Consider the following 22,890-nt stretch of genomic DNA (forward strand, 5'->3'; position numbering starts at 1 on the left):
AGATAAAATTGGATAGTGATAGAAAACACACCCTTCTCTTTGCAAATGTATCATATCTTTCCTTTTAGAGGCAAGTAGTACATTGATGACATAAGCAAATTTCCTATCTTCCCTTTTATGCTAGAAAGTGCAAAATACTAGTTTCTCTATCCTCTCTCTATATTAATTGTAGCTTATAAGCCATATATAAGTTTGCAAGAGAAGAACCACTGAATTATACTTCCAAAATATTTGTAGAAGTGCTTTCCAGTTAGTCTGACTCCTGAAAAAAACTGACAAAAACTTTGTCTACTGTACAACAAAACAGCATAGCACTATGACCATTTCCTTGACAACTACTGATTTTTTACATCAAGATACTTTCACAATCTGTAAGACTCCTCAAACAGCCATCACAACAGTTCACAGAAGACTATTTTTACAGCAGGTCAGACCTAAAATGCTTCTGGTTAGGAGTTAAAAATCCTTACTAATAACCGCACAGGTGGTCACAGTGGGAAGACATTTGCTTTTCAAATCCTTCCATTCTTTCTCAATGCTTTTCTACCCAGACATTAAAAACAATAAGTTGCATAGCACACACTGACTCGATGAAGCTTTTATATCAGTGGGTTTGTGTGTTGTTTGTTTGGAATTTTTTTTTGGTTGGTTTTTCTTAATCCAATTTGACTGTAACAATTATTCAATGGTGTCTACCAGTTTATGTATGACTTCCAATTGCAGGTCACAGAGGCTTTCTTAAAAAAAGAGAGACCTAAAGAACATTCAGTGACCACATATGTGATACATACTTCACTATAACTTACAAATTTCAGCATTCAGGTTAAAAACAATGCAACCGTAGCTTTTCCGCACATTAAAGTATTAATTTGAAAAGCACTATTCAGCAGTTATCTGTAGACCTTCCAAATGAAGGATAAAAACCTCGAGAGGACATATTATAAAGATGCATTTTCCTACAAACAAGAGAGTAAAGAACTAGCATACGTACAGGACTGCTCATTTTAATAATTATGCTGATAAAGATTACACGGTGTTAAAAGCTAGTCTATACAGGCCTTACTGCAAGTGTCTAGCAGGTTATTTCATGCAATAATGAAGCATCCTAGTCACAATGTATGCAAAAGTACTTCACTGTTACAAAAATATAGCCTTTATTTTGCTCTTGGCTGCAATACACATGGAAAACATCAGAGTGAACAGTTAGCCTAGAAACCATGGCTTTGCTTTCAATAGCGAACACATCTGTAGTTTTGACTGTGAAGGTTTTGCAACTGTAGATAAAGAAGCTTCAATACACAAGGCAATAGGCTTATTCCACCTTTGTAATGTTACCTACTACTAAGTATTTCTTACCTTTTTTGTCGCTTGCATTTTTAGCGGCCTCCACAGAATCTGAAGCAGTATCTTCCGTTTTACTAGAAGAATTAAAGATGTAACATATTAAAAAGGCATTCCTTTATAAAACTGTTAACATTTAAAACAAAAGCATTCTGAATTTTCAGTGGCTACTACACAACAATTTTATAAATACATGTCTTCTAGTGGTATACTAGCTTATGTCTTCAAGCTTCTCAAAATTTCAAAGTTTGGATATGAAACTAGTTCTCCTAAGATGAATAGGATGCAAAAGAAAGGCAGAAAAACCAAAACCCAACCCCAAAACAAAACACAAAAACGCCAAAACAAAAGACACCAACAAATAAATTCATCTCATGAAGTGAATGGCTGGCCTTTCATCTGTACTGGGTCATTCTGGACAGGAAAATGTTATTAGTCACAAGTGACAAAAACAAGACACCCTTTTAGTGTAAGTGACGAAGAAAAACACGAGACAGGATACAGGTAAGAAAGGAAGATAAACAAAAGATCAAAGCTCTTTGTTTCCAATTTCTATATCAAGTTGTTTTGATTAATAGTAAACACATTTGCTTCTACTCTAAAAAGAGATGTCCCTGTCGTCCCCAGTCTCCCTGCCACAATATCTTCCATCACACTTCCTGTGCTGGAGAAAGAGAGGGCCCAGAATGAGTCAACAGCCAGCAAGCATTCCCTGTGTTCCCTGCCAGTTTATGGGTCACAAAATACAGATGGGGTATTGCTGAAATTAACCCTAACTCAGACACAAAAGGAAAAAAGATATCACATATGCAAATGGGTATTATCAGTTACCAGATAGACTAGCTTATCCAGCTTACCCTGGTGCACTGCAAGCCTTGAAAGACCAGCATCACATACGTGTTTACACCAGTTTAACAACACTGTTATTTGTTCCAAAAATGGTATAAAAACTAGAAAATAAAACAGTGCCTTTTGTATGCTTAAAGCATAGAGATCAGAGAAACACTGAGGATCAGTGTTCTCTTCAAGTCTTCAGAGCATTTAAATATGAACACTGAAAACTGAATCAAGACAATACCAATTATGTTAATCCAAGAACAGAGTAATTCTGTATCCAATACACTACAATTTCAGCTTCTCCTGTACCAAATGAGTGTTTTGGCCTTGCTGTAAGGAAACACAGTAAAGTTAGGGAAAATATTACCATTTTATTCTTATCCAAGTTTGGTAATCCATTGTTCGTAGGTAAAAAAAAAAGTACTCCCACAGAAGACCAGATTTCAAGAAAACAGTCCAACATACCTGTTATCTGCCATCTGTGTGCCTGTATCCACCTGCAAGTTGAAAAACAGTGTTTCAAAATACCTTAATGGTAATTTGTTTATCTCAACAGAAGATGAAAGTAGAACAGGTTGTTGTTTAAAACCTCAATATAAATTAACAGCTGGTTTTGCTAAGAAACTCATCATGCATAACCCCTTGCAATAAAGTGAATAGCTCCCATAATACCCAATCCAAACTGGACCGCGCTCATAGTTTTTAAACAGTCTGTTAGGTGCTTTCATTTAACCCTTTTAAACTTATTTTTTTCTGTCAAGTATTCCAGATGTTGATCCATTTCTACCAGATCATAAGTCTTCAGTCTGAAGACAAGTGCCACAGTCTCCTAGACTAGCTCTGCATTCTATTTAAAAAAAAAAATAAAATCAAGCCGAAGAGCAAGATATAAATACATTATTTTCTAATTCCTTGACAGTATTACAGTAAATAATGAATTTTTAATCTCTGCATATACTATATTACCATGCCTGATCTGAAAACAATGAAAGTTCAAATGAATTACAACAACTTCAGAATGACTTTTTTCTTATGTCACCTGAGCAGAAAAATACGCCTCACTTGTCTGTCTAATCAGGGCTATTTTTGCAAATAGCTGCTTCTGCTGCACTATACTGAATGACAGCCTAAAACTGCTGCTAGATAAAAGAGAAGCACAGCACTGAAGGAAAGAAAATTATTTACCAAGAGAAGGGTTTTTGACAGCAGCTATGAAGGCACAATCCCCTATGTAAAGATTTGCCTTGAATTAATTTATCAGCAGTGAGAAAATGAAGAGGAAACATAGAAGTTGAAGTCTTGGTATTAGCAATGATTGGAACCAAGTTTAGCACAGCTACCCCAACCCCCAAGATCTAAATTAGCTCTCCTGAGAAACCAGATTGCCTAACTTCCTTTGCTGTTATTTCTTTACTGGGGCATAATATCCAAGCCCGTACATTTATTTTAGTAATACAGGTCGCGTTTATCCCCCCCCCCCTTCTAAACATCACAAATCCAATTAATCACCACATACCATACAGAATCATAGGTGATATTTTCCACTATCAAGCTTTCAAGAAAACAGATGGTAGTCTGCAAGTCAAACTTAGAATTAAAAGTACCTTCCATCATTCATGAGAGTCAACAGGACTGATTTCTTAGATTCTATAAAGGCCAAGCAGGCTGATCTTTAGCCCAGCTTCCAATACGTGGCTACCAAAGAATCACCTAAGTGCTAATGACATCCTGAGTGGCAGCCAGAGCAAGGGGCCCAGAGATCACATGCACTGTCCCACCTGGAAATTGCTGATTCCTGTTGGAAGCTAGAAAAGCAACACTTTCACAACCACTTAAATAAAGTTGAAAAGCTTTGTTCATTTACAAAAGTACTAACAGTATACTTTAGATTATTCCACAGGAAGTAAAGCTGCTTAACATCTACCAAAAAAAGCACAAGCCCCCCCTATAGATGAAGTCCAGGAACAAACAAAAGGGGTTTCTTGTAGACTAGGCTTGTTTCAGCAAAGCAAGCATATTTATTTGCAAACACTTATTCTAGCCTTAAACATAAGAAGAGAAAGTGGCAATGCCAGCAACCATCCACTAGAGCATGAGAGAAGAATTTTACTATCTTACAGCTGAAGAAATAAAGGAGCATACATGAGTCTTTCCTTCCGTAGCAGACAGAAGGCAGGAAAAAAAAGGTAAGACATAGCAAATTGACCTAATATCAGAGTTCAGCCAACAAGTTATACGATCCTAGTCACTATTAGAGGAAGCAATAGTAAGCAACTAAAAACGCAGACCCGCGTTACTTAAAAATTAGCCTCCAAGACTTGTGTCTTCCAACCTAGGCCCAGTGACAGAGCTAATGGAAAAAATCCACTCCACATACAAATTCTTCTGCTCAGTTGTTTGTGCTGTTTTTCCTGCAGGGAACTACTTCTCAACCCTGCTGAGGGAAGGCAAGATCCTCATTCCATCCTCATTTGTGTTTGGAAAATATGGAGTAAAGTTCCCATAACTTGAATAATTTTTAAATAGCAGTTGAATTAATCTCCACTGGAACAGACATGAATTGGGCATGTTCTTACAAAAGCCATTCACCTAAGAAACAAGAAACAACAACAACAAAAAAGGAAAAAAAAAAAGACACCATTCCTTGGTGCAAATACATACTTGAAGTCTTGTTTCGCTCCTCTAAGTTGTTCCTTCAGCCAACTAAAAAGTAAAAAGAAGTATATAAATAAATAATGAGAAGAAGCTTTCTTACAAAACAGCCTGTGATTCCCAGCTGCGTTACAGTTGTTTTCCAATGACTTAACTGCCACAGAGTTACCATCTGTTCAGTGAAAGCTGGTGAGGGCAGCGGAGGGAAAGCAAGGTGATTTTAGAGAGAGAGAGTTAAACGCACCCCTAGCTGAAAACGTACAGTAGCAAAGCACTAAGCCTTCATATTTATTGCCTTCATTATTTTCAAAGCAGGTGAGCTCAGACAATCAGACATGAAAAAGCTATCAGAACTCCAAGAAAAGAATAGTATAAGGTACTGTTATTGTCACTACCACCCCCAATAAGAGGCCAAATTCATACCTTATTTCTTCTGGACAGTTCACTGTTTTCAAGTAACTAATGCAGACATGAAGCCTTGGGGAAAGAGTGGACTACATCAACCACTTGTCCCACAAAGCAGGCTGCTGCAATTTCTCTAGCACAGATGTCACACAACACTAGTCACTTAAAACAGCAGCAAACTGTAAACTCGATGCACACTAAGACAGCAAAAGTTCATTATAAGGACAAGTAATATCCTGAAGGATGCAACTTCAAAGGAAAAGCCCTTTGAATACATTGAATTGCAAGACATTCATAAATACAAGTGTACACAGAATAAATTTTCTCTGCTAAAAAAGCCTATGTCTTGCTGTACAAACTTTCTAAACACAGTTAGAATACGAAGCAGGAAACGAATGGACTCCTGAACTCACAGGAAGACTTCTACCCACAACTGTTACTGTTTTTCGTAACTACAACAAATCAGAAGGAAAGTTATGACTTCCGTTTTAGAGCTGCTGGGATGTAACCCTGTGGGAAGCCACAAACATAATAGTCTGATGCTTTTTGTAAGGAAAGTTAGAAGCAGAAATTAAAAAATAGTCAAGAGGAAGAAACTCATTAACCTGTTCCACAAGCCGGGAATGTTAGCAATACTTAAGCTCACCTTGGAAGTTTTCTTGAGGGAACACTATTTTGCTTAGAGATGACTTAATAAAAAATTTGCCTAGTGGTTCTGGTTTCACCTATAACTTACATATTTTCTTCTCTACCTTTTTATTTTGAAGCCTCGTAGGCAGATGTTACGGGAACCGAGTCAGACAAATCCTACAAACGCTGGTATTGCATGCATACAATCGTAGCAGCAGCAAAAATTTTAAACAGGCCCTCACTTGGGAGACGGTGACCTCGAAATGAAAAACGGAGCCCCCAAAATCTCACACCACGCTGAGAGAACACAAGACCGTGGATGAGGTCAAACGAAAGAACCGCGCCTGACCTAAGCGGCTAAGGGCTTGACTCAACCCGAGCACCGCGGGGTGAGACTGAGAAACTGCTCACCACAAACAACAGCCCTCCCACCCTCTTCCTCCCCCACTTCCCCCGGGGAGGGCGGGGGAAGGGAGGGCCCGCTGCCAGGCTCCCTAGGGCAGGCGAGAGCGGCCATACATGTGGCCGGAACCGCTCCATCCCCCCTCCACCAGACTCAGCGCACTGCAGACTCCCCCTCCTCTCTCTCCAAACTTCTCAAGCCAGCCTTAAAATGGTGCCTGACCGGGCCGGGCCCGCCCCTCTCCGCCAGGCGGCTCCAGGCGGCCCCCGCTGCCACCGAGCTCCACCCCGGAGCAGGCCCTAACGGCCGCCGCACGCGCGCCCCATCCCCGCGCTGCGGTCGCGACGGCCAGCTCGGGCTCTCCGCTAGCCCCACCAGCCACCCGCCGCCCGCAGGCCGGGAGCTCAGCGCTGCGGCCCCACCGCACCCTCACCTGCCCGCGCCCCGCGTCCCCTCACGCCCGCAGAGGCAGCAGCGCCAGCCGCTAGACTCCTCGCAGGCTCACTCAGGCTGCGCCGCCGCCAAGAAAGTCCCTTCCTATTGGCCGAAGCGCGGGCGCCTCCCTCAGCAAAGACACCGCCGATTGGCCCCGGCAGTGCCACAGCCGCCGCGCCGCACGCGGGCCATGTTGACTATCCGACGGCGCGGCGCTCAGCCAATCAGAGAGCGGGTGCGAGAGGGAGGGGGGGCGCTGGGGGATGTGCGCACGGGGCTGGCGGCGCGCGGGGAGAGCGCGTGATGAGGGGCGGGGCCGGGAGGCCGCTCGTGCCTGCGTCCTTAAAGCGGCAGAGGCCGCTCGAGGCGGGGGTGGGCGACAACATGGCGGCGGGTGCCTGGTGGTCGTTAGGCCTTGTGGGCCGCGCTCCAGAAACGCGCCGGGAGGGGCCCTCCGCGGGGCCGCCTGGAGGCGGTGGCCTCCCGCTGTTCGTGCTGCGGCGCCCGGGCGTCCTTTAACCACTGCGGCGGCGCCGCGGCTCCTGCGGCGTGAGCGGTTTGCTCGAGGCCGGGCCTCGGGCGGGGAGCGGGCCCCGGCTGTCCTGGCGGGGGGGCCGAGGGCCGGGGGTGCGAGCCCGGGAGCTGCCGGCTCGGTGTGCGTCGCAGCTCGGAGGAGGCAGGGGTGGAACGCGCGTTTGGGATGCTGCGGACGGATGACTGCCGCATCTCTGACCTGCACGCGGTCTCCCTCTGCCTCGCCTCCGGTTTGTCGTTGAGATAATCCCTGCTGAGGGCTGGGAAATGCAGTTTCTGAGGCGTTCTGTGTCTGGCTGTTAAAGTGCGGTGCTGCTTTCCAGTTTCTTCAGCAGCCAAGATAGAGTTGGCATTGCCTGTCGTCTGCTCAGTCACTCCCCTGCACTGTACAGTTTACTGTCCTAGCAGATACACATCCATGTGTTTGAAGGGTTGCATTTTACCCAGATTAGTAACGTGATCATGGTTTTAAGAACCTCTCTGTATATCATCTGCATGGATAAGACTAAACTTTCAAAGTTGAAAGGTAAATGAAATAGCTGAGTGCTTCCTATTAAAAAAAAAAAAAAAAGCCCTTTTTGATGTTTCAGATTGAGCACCTTTTTCAAAATGCACGTTAACCTTTCCAGCATTGTTTCCTAGTCTAGATATGGACATGATTTCCTTGTCTGTAAAAAAGAAAAAAAACCAACAACCATGCCCCCACCCCCAAAAAACCTTAACAGCCCAGCTGCTGTTTGTATAGCAATTTGTAAGCAGCAGATGCTGTGTAGCTTGGTGCTAGAACAGTGCAATTTCAGCACCTGAAGCCACTTAAGAATCTTAATAATCTTTCACTCAACAGGAAAAACCTCTAACCCTTTATTGTGTCAGTGGATTCCCTTGTTCTATAAAAGGTTTTCTGCAGGTCTGCAACTTAGTCTTGGATTTCAGTAATTTGTGGCTAGGGTTTATCATCACAATCCTTTCATGGGTAAAATTAAAATTTGGAAATGCTAAGACCAATATTTTATTAAGAACTAATCAATACATTAATGTTGGATTAATTCAGTTATTGTAGGAATTTAGTGACAGCAATAACTAAGGAATTGTTAGTTAAATAGGTACCAATACTGTAATTAAAGAATAAGATAATTTTGAATTACATTCAAACAGCTGAAGAACTGCAGGAATGTTGTGGAGTCAGTTGCACAAATAAGCAGATTTGGTGGGCCAGAGGACATGCTCAGTGGAAGATTCTCCCACTTCTTTTCTTTGCTTCCAACTCCCTTTCCCTGTTTCTGCAAACCAGTCCTTTTTCTAACATTAGCAGGTTAACAGCCTCCTCATGCTTCCATGAATTCTTATTTTGGGACAACTTTATTCATTATAATGGCTACACTTAATTCTCAGTCTTGCAAAGAAGAGCATAATGAACTCCGAAAGGAGGATTTATCTGAATGTATTCCTACTCCACCTTTTGTTCTTGCTGCTGGTTCATAGCTGTGAAGTGTTCTTTTAAACTTTTTCTGTCCATCTCCGTTTTGATAAAAGCTATTTCTCCTTTCTACCTAGAAGACGTTTGGAGTACAAACTCCAACCTTTGTCTCCTACAAAGGTGTAGGAGGTTTTGCTTAAGTATGTGATCTAGCTGCACCTTTCTGCTGTTGCAGGAATACACTGTGGCGCTGTTCGGACTATTTGTTGCGCTACTGCATCTTCTCTGGCATGTTAGAGTTTGTCCCTCTTTACTAGTTGCTATCTTGTTAATGCAGTTCTCATAGATACTACAAACCCTGAATTAAATTAAAATTAGTATAGTCTTGTAAAAGTAGATCTGGTTTCTTCTGGACCGGTTATTAAAGCCTTGAAACAGGCCAGAGCGCTGGAACTATTTGGCTCTCTTCCTCCACTGATGTATATCGAAGTAAACATACATTTAAATTACCTTACATCCTTGGATTTTTAGTGCCCCTCTCCAAAGGCATTAGTCTCCCATGATCAATGAGGGATTTCTGCTGACTGTTGCCTAACCTCTCGTAGCACAGTGGTAGACTTCAGGACTGTGGATAAGGCACAATCTGTGGAGTCATCTTGCTGTCAGGTGCTCCTGCCCTGCAGAGAGCTGCAAAAAGATATTTGCTGAATCACCCTGGCTTGATTTAAACACCCAGCCTAGCATACAAGAGAGCTTGGAGAACCAAAACTGAGAGAAGGGATTATGGCAGAGCTGCTGAACAGATGCACTAGACACTGGAGAGAAAGCTTAGGCTGAGATCTGCAACTGGCATTAAAATGTCTGTGTCTTCTGCCCTTGGGTGGGTATTAATGGAAACTGCTCTCACTTAGTGAGATGCCAGACATTCACAGCCTAATTTGAGACAGAAGACTTAGTTCATCAATGACTTTTTCTGGAGGGGGAGGAAGAACTTTGGTCATCGCTAAGTGGAGTCTTGGTACTAAATAGCTAATGTGCTTCTTAATTAATTTGTTCTGTCTCAGGAGACATGTTAAGTACTACGCATGTGGTACAGTGTCCTGTATAGAAATTGCCCTGTGAAATTGCAGAGAGGAGTAAAAATTCCTTTTCATAGTTGTGTAATTAAAGAGGGAGCTAAAGCTGGTCCAACAACTACCACCACCTGAAAATGTTAGCTTAAAATGTAGAAAAAGAAGCTGAAGGTATGTACTGTATGTGGCAGAGATTTGCTTATTTACACATTTAAAATGCATCAGTAGTTTCCTGGAAGAGCAGACAGCAAATACAAACATGAGGATAAAGAGGTCAAAGAGAGTATCTTAAATGTAATTAGGCACTCATTAGTTTAAAGTCTTTGAAAAAGATTGGTGGCAACAACACCAGATTGAACAATTCACAGATTTTTCTACCAGTATCTGAACAAACTGAGTGATGGAGGAACTTATTCTCTTTAGTGGAGCAGTATTCACATTTGATGTTAATGTGAATATTCACATTAGAAAGGCTGAAAGGCACACTCTGAGCGAGAGACAGGAACAAAATTTGCTGCTGCTGACTTTGGCCTTCAGCCAAGGGTGCAATGAAAAACAGAAACACCAGACTTCTATCTTGCCTTGCCATCTCTGAATAAATTCCGTGATAGGTGGGAAATAAAAAGCTCCATGTTGTGCAGACCAACATGAGGTCTGTGTTCCAGAAAATGAAACTATTAAAAAATTCCAAGATTTTGCTATAGGGATTTTCATTTTCATAATGCTTAGAAAATCACATTCCAGACTGGCTTCTCTGAGCATGTACATGCACATTTTAAAATAAAAAGAATTAAAATACTGTGGAGACTGTCCTCTGCCTTTTCCTTGCTGAGAGAGAGAGGTGACTAAGACACCGAATGCAGACCATTGCTGTTGCATTCTCTTCTCCCGGTTGCCAGGTCACTCTCGCTAGGCAAGTGCAGTGGAATTCACTTAAGTGCCACCTTGATGGATTGCCAGGGAAGAGGTATTGTGCTGTGCATTTCAGTCATCGCACAGATCAACTGGCACAGCTTCACCGAAGAAGTCGTCTTGAACAGCGTGCATCCAAGCCTGGCTGCAGCATTCTTTGTTTGCTAGCAAGTTTTCCTTCACCAGGACTTTATGCATAGTGTTATTTTTTTTCTAAATTGTGGCTGCAGAGAGGATAAAAGTAACTGATGTGTAGTAGCTCTGGAGCTTGTTTTTGTTACAAATTCTAGGAGACGAAGTCTATTTTTCTGAGTCTTTGCCAAGGTCATTGTTTTTATTATCCTGCTGCTTTTGGAAAAAAAGGAACTCAAAATATGACTTTATTTTACTGTGATTTTATTTATTTTACTCTGATTTTATTTGGAGAGAATGAATAACTTCCTGTTTGTGTATCAAGGTGAAATATTTTAGCAGCTTCTCTACAGGAGGAGTTGCCAATGTGTGTGCTGCTTTTTTTTTTTTAATAGAAAATACTTAGGCCTGTCAACTAACTCACAGATGCTTCATGAAGCAGACATTTTCCTTGCTGACAATGCTGACTTCCAAGGACAGCTGAAACAGGTAGGAAGAGAAAATTGTAATTGGAAGACCAGTTCAAGTATGGGAAGAAAAGTTCAAGTATGGAAAGGTTTTGAGGGCTTTATTGCTGGAGGAGTCAAGCGACAAGCTTGCTTGAAGAAGGCAACTTCGAAAACACATGAACTAGATAGCAAAGCACTATAAAAGGCAGGGGTGGCTATGTAGCTGTGTGGAAGAACAACGATCACCCAAGACACAAGGTGAGCCTGAAGAGGAGGGGATTTCAAAGGCTCTGATCCTTATGATGTCTATGAAAAGAATCCCATTGACTTTAGGAGACTTTTGATTGTGGTCAAAGAGAATTCAAGGACAGGAATGCTGTTTCTGCTGTAGCGGAGGAGAAAGGACTTCAGCAGCACTGATGTTTTGGATAAACTAAGATGATTTGAAAGAATCCTTAAAACAATCAGACAAAACACAGAAATGGTGAGCATGAGCTAAATAATTTTGGAGGTAGAATAAGACCTTAATGAGGCAGTAAATGCAGCAGAGGCCCTTATCTGACATGACTAACTATGAATTTAAAAAAAATATTGAGTGAGGAAGCATACAGAAAAACCAGAAGATAATCTTTTGAGAATGTGAATCTGAAATGCTCTATGGGAGGAGAGTTGTCCCAGAAACAAAATGAAGCATTTGGGAAGGAAAAAGGGCATTTTTTAAAAAAAATTCTTCTACATTGATGTAGTAGGTAAACCATGGAATTGAATGAGGTTCTACTGAAACCATAGCAGAGAAGAAAAAACTGTGTGTGTGTGTGTGTATGTGTGAAAGCTGGGATGTTATCATGGAGATGTCATAAAGAAACTAGAATCCAGGACAGCAATGGATTAACAGCGTCTTCTCCATAGTTATATACTAACTAGCTCTAAGCAAGTGCTAACTCGGATCACCAAAAAAGAATTTCTGTAAGCAAATTACTGTCACTATTTGACATTAAGTAGCAACTTCGGAAGCAGTTCACGTTCAGGAAAGTAGTTATGGCAGTGAAATCTATGCTGTGGTTGGAAATGATTCAGGCCTAGGATTCCTAGTAAAGTTTGTACAACTAGCCCTGGAATCTGTCTAGGACTACAGGGAGCTTGGAACTGGAGAACCTTATCTGGCTGCGAAGCAGCATCTTGTGACTGCAGCCTAGGCACATCCCATCCCTTCATGGATATCCTGAGTGCAGATGTGTCTTGGGGGAGCATGCTGGGAAGAAAACAATGAGCTGATAATGTTGAAGGGGGTTAGAATCTAGAAAGGTGTAAAAATGCAACTGATCCTCTTCTGTTCACAGACCAAAGGATGGAGAAGTTGCTGTCATGGCTGTCGCTGACCATTTGAAGTACCGCTGTGCAGTTTAAACACGCATTTATACAATTAATTAGAAATTCACAGAATAATCAAATACTGAATGCAAAATGGATTAAATTTTAAATTACTAATATTAAATTACTAATAGCAAGCTAAAGGAAAAGCTCTATAAACCTCATTTCAAAAAGATGGTTGTGGAATAAAGATAAGCTCTATATTCTTCCCACTATACAAAGGTCACATACAACTTGTATTTTACAACAGATTTTATTTTCTGCATACAAGATGCATGTGCTTTACTGACTTTGCCTTTGAAAACATACGTAATGTTAAATACAGACAAACTAGAAAAAAAACCTACTAGACCTTTCTGTTACTCCAAATATGTTCATTCCTCAGAAGGAGGGATATAAATATAAAAATATAAAGATAAAGCAAAGATGTTTTAACTCTTAATTAAGGAAAGGAACATAGGTTCATGCTATAACCATTAGGCTAAGAGTTGAGAGAACAGAGGTATCACAGTATGACCTGCAAGTCACCTTGTGGTTTAAGAATACTTGATGAATATAGTTCTGCATATCGGACACTTAGCTGTTATATGTAGTTGTGAAGTAGGTGGAAATATTTTTTTAGGATTTCATGAAGTAGCTACTGCCAGTGAAATGCATTATTAGGCAACAGAGAACTGTCCTTGCAGACATGATGTGACCATACTACATCAGAAAGATTATTAACTTGGGGTTAAATTGTCATGTTAAAAACATCAGTCTTGAATAACAAGTAATTTATAGCTGTATTTCCTAATTGCAAACCAATCCACAAACTGTATCTCAGTAAGAAACCCTCTGTTAATTCCCCTTGGCTCTGAACAGGTAATTACGTACTGTGGCAGCACTCCTGTTTCCTTGGAGGGATAGCTCCAAGAATGCACCACCCTCTGCCATTAGCCCTTCATGTCTTCCCCACCTGTTTGTTCAATGCAGGTGCATTTGCCTTGTACTTACCCTCTTGATTGCAACTGCAGGTTGAGCAAAGGTGATGATCTGTTCCCTTTTGCAACGAAGGGACTGTTAGCTTCTACTATGCAAAGTGTTCTGGGTAGACTTATGAGAGTTTTTAGTAACAGCAGCTGGACTAAGTTTCATAGTGGAACTACCCAGTTTTTCCTGCTTATATAAAGATACTAAAGTCATCTGGAAAATACTGTTCTTACTGTGGGACAAATTACTCAGCTCCCATTTAGTAGTAAATTTTGCTGACTGTGACATATTCCAGAATGCAAGCTACAGTGGGTTTTAGATAGAGATCAGAATGCAGGATAAATTAACCAAAGCCTGGACAGCTATAATAAACAAGAATCCTTATGTGGATTTGCTGACTGAGCAGCACTTTCCCAAATCCAACTGGCAACCATTCAACTTGCTACTGTTGTTGCGAAGAAACTTCTTACAGGTTGGCTTTTTTTTAAGAATGGATTTTTATTGACTTTCCAGATGACATTATTAATCTACGTAAACAGGATTTTTACTTTGCACATAATAGAAAGTGTAAACAGAAATTTGAGCATTGGTATATGCTCACTTCTTCAATGGTGACCCAGCACTCGCCTTCTAAAAAAAAAGTCCTGTTGTTTTCAATTTGCACTTCCGTTCTGAATCATTTGTAGATACTCTTTGTATAGCTTTTCTTGGGTTTCATAAAGTTTCTTTAGCTTCTTAATTTGTCCTTTGCTGAGTTCTTTGCCTTCTGTGTCATGAGTGGGAAATCCCTGAAATAGTGTAAAAAAAAAAAAAAAAAAAAAAAGAGAGAATATTTAAGATAAATTCTTGGGACTGCTTTTGCTCCTTATGAAATCGTGTTTTAATAAGATAGGGGATAATGTCATAAATGACAAGCTGTCAGGATGGGGTGCATCTTGGCTAATTGTAGTCACCTAGAAGTTTGACAACTAACTTTGACTATTTGTCTATGTTCCCTTCCTAGTTAATGAAGGGGCAAAGGATGTATTTATTTTCTGTCCTGTACCAAGTACGGGAAGCTTAGACAACTAACTTCTAGGTGGTTATAGTTAAGAGAATAATGACTAATCCCTGAACAGATGGTTAAGAGGCCACTTTTAATCATACTAGCATATTGAATCCAAGGCTTAAAGCAAAAGCGTAAGAGATTTATGTTCTCAATGGAGAAGGTATGATCAGAGACTTTATGGAGGCTCTCCTTGGCTTGCAGGGGTATTTTCCAGTATTTACACTCTCCATTCTTACTTGCCCCCAGGACCTGAATTTGCATGGGTGAAGAGGACAGGCAGAAGCAGGATCAGTGTCCTGGATCAAGCACTGAAGAAACGTGCTTCATGTTTTCCAAGTAACACCTTTTATCCTCAAGGGGAGCAATCAACAGCACAGTTACCCGTACAGCCCCTTCAGAGATCCTTTGCCAGGAGAGAGCAGAACAGTGGGCAGAACCAAAAAGGAAGCACAAGACCTCTCTGAAAAACATCAGTTCTGGCAGAGTTGTGGAGTTTGTACTTGCAAGTGAATTCCTTGCCTTGCAACATGGTAATAAATCTGTGAACAAACATCATACATGTTCCTACCCACAGTATCTACAGGGAATTTTGCTCTGCGATGAGAAGGGCCAAAGGAGACTAATGTACAATGAAAATACTCTTGAAATGATGGCTAACAGTTAGAGAACATTTCTCCCCAATGCAATATGTATGTGTAATAAAATTAATATATCGCCTTTTCTTTCTCTCCTTCCCTCCTCCTGCTACGTTAATAGCACTGGAGGTTTTGGAACAAGATCAGCTATGTACACATACAATTGAGTATGTACAACTGGGGAAGGAAAACCACTCCCTGTCTAAAGAAAAGTCTCTTACATTTTCATCAAACATGGAATATTTGTCATGTTCTGATTTAAACATTTCATGCGGTGGAATCTTCATTTTCGCCAGTTTTGCTGCCTGTAATATAAAACATGCATTAACTGCATTAGCATCAGAGTTACTTACTGACAACCTGTCACATATGCAAAAGGAAAAGTACACTATAATTTGCAAATCAAAGAGCATTTAATTCACAATTGTTTATCATGTGAAAAGAAACTTTCAGTGCAGAACAACTCAAAAAGCCTTAGCTGTGCTTGTCTGGGAGGAAAAAATATGTTTTTCCTGCTGACAAGCACAGGTTTCTATGCGGGTCACAGCAGTATCAGGATGCAAGTAATTGCACTGAAAATAAACTGAACTTATCTGTAAACAAGCACATCTCGGAATCCTTTCCAAGTAGTTTATGCCCAATGCAAGGGAATCACCTTTTTGAAAGAATGCAAAAAGCCAGTTGCAATTTGTGGATGATAAATGCTATTTATCTGTTTTTCTCTCTGTACATGGTGGTCTCTGAAAGTTTACTTCCTTTTTTAACCCAGGAACACGTTTCATATACTGTTAGGGTCATCAGCATGGCAAAAAATCTTTTCTTCTTATGAGCTCATCTCCTCTGGCTGTCTACTCCTTATCCAAAGCCTAAAACCTTTGAGCTATCTCCATTCCAACTGTAGAGATAAAATGTGTTTTTACAAAACACTACATTTCAGAGTTCAATTGCAGGGAACAGGTGGATTCTTAAAGAGAAAAAAAAAAACCAACCTGTTTTTACACATACCTACAACACCGGAAAGGGAAGAAAATAATAAATGACAGAAGCAAAATCTTCTCTAGCAGGCATGTAAGATACTACTTTGGCAATTAAGGAAGTAATACTATAGACTGAAATACGTGCTACAAGATCTTCTAAGAAGCTTTTGCAGCTTCTAGTTGTGTTTTCAGAGATGGCTTCTCTATAATAGGAGCTGAATATTCAAATCTGAACTGCAAGCTGAAGTCATTCTGAGCAGGAAATTGTAGACAAAAAAAAATAAATGGAGGCCCAGTTAAGGCTGGGCAGAGAGCCTGTGTTCTAATGTAATCTTTCCTGCACGTGACTATTGCTGCTAACACTTTTCTTCAAAACCAGATTAAAAGGATCTGAACACTTACTTCCTGCTCTTGTTTTTTCCTGGCTGCTTCTTCTTTCTTCCTTTTTTTCTCTTCTTCAACCTATGAAAGGCAATGTTAATGAGTAAAAGGTAACTAACTAACTACTTCATTTGGTTGTTTTCTAAAAATATGAGCCAGCTAGCTCCCCTGGATATCTAATTACAGACAGAACTGGCAGCATGACCTGCAGCAAAACCACCATGCCTTATAATTAGGATTGTCTGATAGTTCCCACTGTATGACTTCGATTTCATTTGCTTTTATTGACAGTTAAACCAGTTGTAACTGTTCAGAATGCTTTTTGCATGCAAAGCGTATACATATGAAAGAATACCTACAAATCCTGCGAAAGAAATGGTCCTGCCGTTTCACAGGGAAAAATGTTTTGCAAATGACTTTAAAAAAAGACCATATTTTGCTGATATTTTAAGCTCTTGCCTCAAACTGTGAAGACATTACAGTTTCTCAAGAAGCAGTTGTATCCCTTGATGTTCCTAGGGAAACAACTATCCAAATTTAGCCAACTTATAAAAATAAAAAAAAAAAAAAAATCTCATCTTGCACTTGCTTAGGAGAGACCTATCAGTTCTCCGAGGGTTCTGCCAGTACTGAACATAATACTGTTTCCACGGAAAATGTACTCTAGCTGCAGGTTTTACCCAGCAGCTATATACAAACTGCCTTCAAATGTCTTTTTGATGAAAACATCTGGAATTGGCTGAAACTACATTTTACTTCTCCCTCTTCTAAAAAAATCTACATGGAAGGAGCAATGTTGTAAAGTCTTCCAAACATTTCTAGTCATGATGGAATTTTGTTGTTCATTAAGACATATAAAGTGTTGCTTTCAAATGTTAAAAAGTCAAATACTAATGCTAGGAGGTGCCAAAAGGAGGATTTCTGTACAGACCTTGTGCATGTGAATTAGGATTCACAGTCTTTATATAGTAACATGTGAATTCTTGCCCCCACACCCTCAATATCTCACTCATCCATACTACACTAATTAAGATTTAGCCAGTACATTTTCTTCTCACATATCAGATAAACACAATCTAATTCTATGGAAAATGTCAACTTCCTTTCTACAGACAAAAGAAGTCCGAATTGGCTTCTCATTGGAATCGTTCTTCCTGAGAGATACGACAGTACATGTGCAATACTCAACATCCCTTAATTATATGAACATCTTAAAAAGCAAACAAACAAAAACCTTACAGGTATTCATTAGGTCCCATACAAAATTTTCAAGAAGCTACTGTTTCAAAAATTCTTTTCCTGAACACCACTCAAAAATTAGTATCAATTCTCTTACGTTATTTTCCTTGTTGCTCATCTGTTAAGATTTTTTCTTACAAGTTATCAAAGAAATGTAAAAGTATCCACAGCTTACATGGTGCTTTACATTTAAAAAATATACAATACTTAAAATAATCACCTTTTTCTTTTCTTCTCTTTCTTTCAATAACGTGTCCTTATCCACTAATTTAACCACAGTTGGAAGTCCTAAAGAAGCAAAAACAGATGAATGAGTTTCCAATGCTCGAATAGTCAGTCAAAGATAAATGTATTTGCCCTATGATAACTGTTTTCATTTTGCAAGCTGAATGCAAATACAACTGAATAACTACTCAAAAGTGACTAAGAAATCAGGTGCTATACAAAAAGATCAAAAAGATTGCAATGTACATTTTTATATTCTATACAATATTGCAACATACAGTTCTATAATATATATTCATACATCAGAAATATGATATGCTATAGCTTTGCAGTCCTTGAGTTTGTTGGATTATTCCAGATTAGTCTTGACAGGTTGTTTTCCCACTTCTTACGAAAATAGCAAGATTATAAAAACAGCTACCTACAAAGTTGCAAGACATATAATTGGGTACCTTCATGGTCTTCAAATCGAACACCAAGTTCAGGAAGGATGTCATCTCGAAGAGCATCACTCAACTGCAGCACTTCAGTTACTACAGAGCATGAAAAATACTTTTAGTAAAGTAACATTTGATGAAAATATACTTTTATCCTGCTACATAGTTATTTAAATGCAATTAAGAAATTGCTACTCTCTCACACAGGCCAGAGAAAGGTCTTTTGTTTTAAAGTTATAAACCTTTTAAGTAAGTTCCACCTTCATTCAACTACACAGAAAAGAAGCATGTTTCTTTGCAGGGACTTGAAATTCATAAATTTCTCCCAAGATACCCTCATTGTTCCTGAAGGGGAACAGAAACAAAATCCAAGGCAATTCAGGAATGATGCAACAATTCTGCCAGGGTATAGTGGAAGGATATATGACTCAGGAAGATCCTAATGGTTGCTGTAGGATTTCCAATGAGAAGGGTTAAGAACCCTATTTTAGAAAAATCACAAATTAACATATCCTGTGCTACACCTAAGTGCCTTTGAAGCACTATGATTTTGTTGTTTTGATAACTACACATATATTTGTCAGAGCAACTGACATCCAAACATCCTCTGTAGTTATCTTTATCATCTAGTCTGACCAAGCCGTTTTTTTCAAGCAAGTTAGTTGCAGCAGAACAGAGAATTTTGATTTGGCTTTCTGGATGGTGATCAGGACACTACGAGTAACATTTTTTTTTTTCCTTGCAAACTTATCAAAGAGCCTTTGATGACAGCGAAGGGTTAAGAACTCAAGATTTAGCTGAAATAGATGCTATCAAGTCGTAAGAGGAAAAGAAATCTTCATAGAAGATATTTACTTGGATGAGAAATTTTATCAGCCGAGAAGCAGCAGAACAGTTAACAGGAACGAAATGCATCCAGAAAACCCAGTATGTTGCTGTCGTGAACTTAATTCAGTGGCATTTTTTATAGACAGTCTTGTATTTATGAGGAAACACTTACCAAGTATGACAAGATAGATACTTGGGTTAGATGATATCATGTGCTTATAATAAGCAAGTGTTCTCCCTTTCAGCAACTCTCAGCTGGTTAAACATAAGAATAGGGGATTCAAAGGTAGTAATTCTGGCAGTAGAAGCTACCATCCAGACACTGTAGTGAACACTGCACACGTCAGTAGATACAAGTACCATCCCTGAGCCTTCATCTCTTCCATAATTCTCAGAGCCTCAGAGAGCTGAACAGTGAACAGAGCACCGACTATCCTAATCCCATAAAAAGGAACAGCCACCCTATTTCATTGCACGGTAGTGTTCTGCGACTCTCTCTTTGTATAGGAAAGGACTGCATTTTACAGAAGCTCTTTTGTCTGCCGTGAACTAAGTTGTTATTTTTCTTGATCCAGAGCAGTTATACACAGTGAACCACATTCACGTTTGATACAACTCTAAAGAAGCCATTAAGATAAACAAGGGATAAGGTTACCTCACTGGCTGTTAGCACTAAAAGGTGTTGACTGTAACCTAGGCAAAGGAATTACATGTGTCCTATCAAGAATGTATGAGATAAACCTGCTGCTTATTCAGTAAAACAGTGTCTGCTCAGTTATAAATATTTACTTATCTGAAATCATGAATAATTGAAAGTGTAAGAAGAAGAAATCCATCAAGTAGAGAATAATGAGAAATGTATAACAAAACATGTATTATTTATGAAAGGACACATCCTCTGATCAATCCTCTGTCATCCAGAGGAGTCAGCACCGTGATTCTTAGGGCTGAAATGTGCCTGTTCTTTGCATGTGGTACCTCTGCAGGTTTTACAGAAGCAGCATACAGAGTTCAGTCATGGATACCTTTACCACAGGGTAATCAATTTAAGCAGATGTCCTGAGGTAAGTAACTAACAACAACTGAAGAGACTTATTCCTTTTGGACATCTGAATAACAATTAGTTACTAATGAGAATTCTTCCCAAGGATCGGGGGCTGCACTAGAGCACAGATCTGCTCCACTGTGCCTCCTTGCAGAGGCAACTATATGGGGTCTTTGCAGTTGGTCAAGTACTCAAGTAAAACGTCAGTATGCGCAATATAGAGATGCTCTGACCAACCAATCATTGATGTCTTTTGCAGAGGTTCTTTCCCTTGTACAGCTAGCAGTGTTTTCCTTTTTCTGTTTACCATCATTGCTAGATACGTTCACAAATTAAGTCAAGACTCAACTGCAAATGATCAGTGCATGTCTCCAGTTTGCATACTAATAAGCTTATAAAATAGAGAATTAATTTTATTAATATGTTTGAATGTTAGCGATTCTGGATGATGGCAAAATTTTTGTAGAGTGTATACATTTTGATTCTTACAAATCAAAGTATTACAACAAAGTTTTACAAATGGCTATTCTGTGAAATGTTTTGTAAGTACAGGTACACTTTTTAAAGTTATATATATATGGATGGGGACATTTGTATTACTCTGCAGGTTTTACAGAAGCAGCATACTTTTTATGTAACCTCTAAGAATACTTAAAGCAATATAGATCATGTTAATTAATATTTAACACCATCCTGCCAGCATCAGGCTATGATGGGGAAACTCCCTTCACTTACAACCATGTAGAGGCAATAACCCCAGCCATTAATCAGAACAAATTTTACAGTAATTTAACAGTTCCTGCAAGCAAGAATTTAATGGGTACAGGGAACCAAATCAGTAGCATGTCAGTGCAGGTCCTGCCAACCACCGCTCAGCTTCCATATATCAAATAGTTTAATGAAAGGTGCCGCCCTGGTCAAACTGCAGAGTGCTCTGTACCCCAACCAAATAGCAACTAGATCCAGCTGTATTCTTACTGCCCGATTTATTTCGGGCAAAAAATCAATACCTTCCAAGTAAGAAACTCAAGTGCCAGTAAGCAGTCTAGCGCTAAGTGTGTTCTAAAAATGATCTACAAGAAGCCCCATGATATTTAAACCTTACCACTGTTAAGAGTGAGGATCAGTTTAACTCAGCCCTCAGAAAGCAAGGAAAAAAAAAGCCTCATATAAAATGAGTATTTACATTAAATATTGAAAGATGAAAAGTCACATTTTTGGTTGAGGATACACACACAAACTTCTTGAATTAATTCAAATTACAGAAAATATTTGCTGTTGGAACTAATAAGCCTATTTCTCAGCATAAATTAGGCCTATAGGAGTTTGACAGTAATAGCTGAGTAGTCACATTATCAAATACAGTTTTGTGCTTTTAAGGTAAACTTATTAGCCCTTAGAAGAACTCAAAACAGTAGCAGAATTAGGGTTCAGATCCTTTGCCAGCTGAAGAGGTTATCAACCAGACACTACAAGTAATTTTATATTTCTGTATAATATATAGGTTATTTATATATGTTTTATATATAAAAACGCCCTATTTTGCCTTCAAGTACAAATCTCAGTGTAAAAAAGTTTTAAGAAAACAAGAACCAAATACATATTGAAGACATGTAAAATTCAACAGGGAACAGCAGAAAATAGTAAGAGCTCCATTAGGAACTAATCAGCCAGTAAAATCAAAGACGGCTTAATGGAACAACCTTTTTAACACTATATAGTTCTGCTGCCAACACACACAGCATGATGAAAGCTTTTCAGAAGGGGGGGAAAAAATGTGCCCAGAACAACTTCTACCAAACTCCCAAATGAATTTTCCAAAGAGAGCACTCAATTACAATTGGGGAGCTACAACTCCAACTCTGCTAATAAGAACGAACATCTCAGGCTATTTAAACACAGACAGTATCATTGTGTAGCAAGCTACACTTTTAAGAGAATGGAAGCTCCCTGGGGGAAGAGCTCATGGGTACTTTCATAGCTAGAAAGCAGGGAATGCCCTAATCTAGAGAAACAACAGCTAGTCCTCGTCATTCCAGAACTTTTAGATTCTTTAGGAAATTAAAAGAAAATTAGTTTAGCAGCCTGTAAAAGACTCCCAAATTAAAGAGACAAGTAGCAGAGATGCAAATATTCAAACCAGTTCTGATTTAGAGACCCGACATCCTTATTTCTAAATTAGAGAGATATGGATTTGAAGGGTGAACTATTTGATGGATAAGAAATTGGCTGGATGGATGCATCCAGAGAGTTGTGGTCAATGGCTCTATGTCCAGGTGGAGACCGGTGACGAGCGGTGTCCCTCAGGGCTCTGTCTTGGGACCAGTGCTTTTCCGTATCTTTATCAATGACATAGACAGTGGGACCGAGTGCACCCTCAACAAGTTTGTGGATGATTCCAAGCTGAGTGGCGCAGTTGACACACGTGAAGGACAGGATGCCATCCAGGGGGACTTGGACAAGCTTGAGAAGTGGGCCCATATGAACCGAATGAGGTTCAACAAGTCCAAGTGTA

The 22,890-nt window shown here is 39.7% G+C and overlaps 2 protein-coding genes across 8 annotated transcripts in view; both read right to left on the reverse strand.

Annotated features, from left to right (window-relative positions):
• Positions 1 to 6,854, reverse strand: part of NAP1L4 (nucleosome assembly protein 1 like 4) — a 29,506-nt gene extending 22,652 nt beyond the window's left edge. For 2 of the 4 annotated variants that reach the window (XM_082318759.1, XM_082318761.1), the window contains exons 1-4: positions 6,702 to 6,854; positions 4,840 to 4,881; positions 2,644 to 2,675; positions 1,357 to 1,418 (exon numbers count right to left, since the gene is read on the reverse strand). In XM_082318759.1, the coding sequence (XP_082174885.1) occupies positions 1,357 to 1,418; positions 2,644 to 2,657 (76 nt within the window). In that variant the 5' untranslated portion in view covers positions 2,658 to 2,675; positions 4,840 to 4,881; positions 6,702 to 6,854. Of the gene's footprint in view, positions 1 to 1,356; positions 1,419 to 2,643; positions 2,676 to 4,839; positions 4,882 to 5,253; positions 5,277 to 6,701 lie in introns of those variants that run through there. The other 2 variants (XR_014228926.1, XM_082318760.1) reach the window with 2 other exon arrangements.
• A 7,213-nt stretch (positions 6,855 to 14,067) lies between these two features.
• CARS1 (cysteinyl-tRNA synthetase 1) overlaps positions 14,068 to 22,890 on the reverse strand; it is a 35,263-nt gene continuing 26,440 nt past the window's right edge. For 3 of the 4 annotated variants that reach the window (XM_082318757.1, XM_082318755.1, XM_082318758.1), the window contains 5 exons: positions 18,518 to 18,598; positions 18,061 to 18,128; positions 16,623 to 16,682; positions 15,465 to 15,548; positions 14,068 to 14,348 (listed from right to left, as the gene is read on the reverse strand). In XM_082318757.1, coding sequence (XP_082174883.1) covers positions 14,214 to 14,348; positions 15,465 to 15,548; positions 16,623 to 16,682; positions 18,061 to 18,128; positions 18,518 to 18,598 — 428 coding nt within the window. In that variant the 3' untranslated portion in view covers positions 14,068 to 14,213. Of the gene's footprint in view, positions 14,349 to 15,464; positions 15,549 to 16,622; positions 16,683 to 18,047; positions 18,129 to 18,517; positions 18,599 to 22,890 lie in introns of all 4 variants that reach the window. The other variant, XM_082318756.1, reaches the window with a different exon arrangement.

The sequence above is a fragment of the Platalea leucorodia genome, assembly GCF_965183815.1.
Source record: "Platalea leucorodia genome assembly, chromosome: 7".
Classification (NCBI taxonomy): domain Eukaryota; kingdom Metazoa; phylum Chordata; class Aves; order Pelecaniformes; family Threskiornithidae; genus Platalea; species Platalea leucorodia.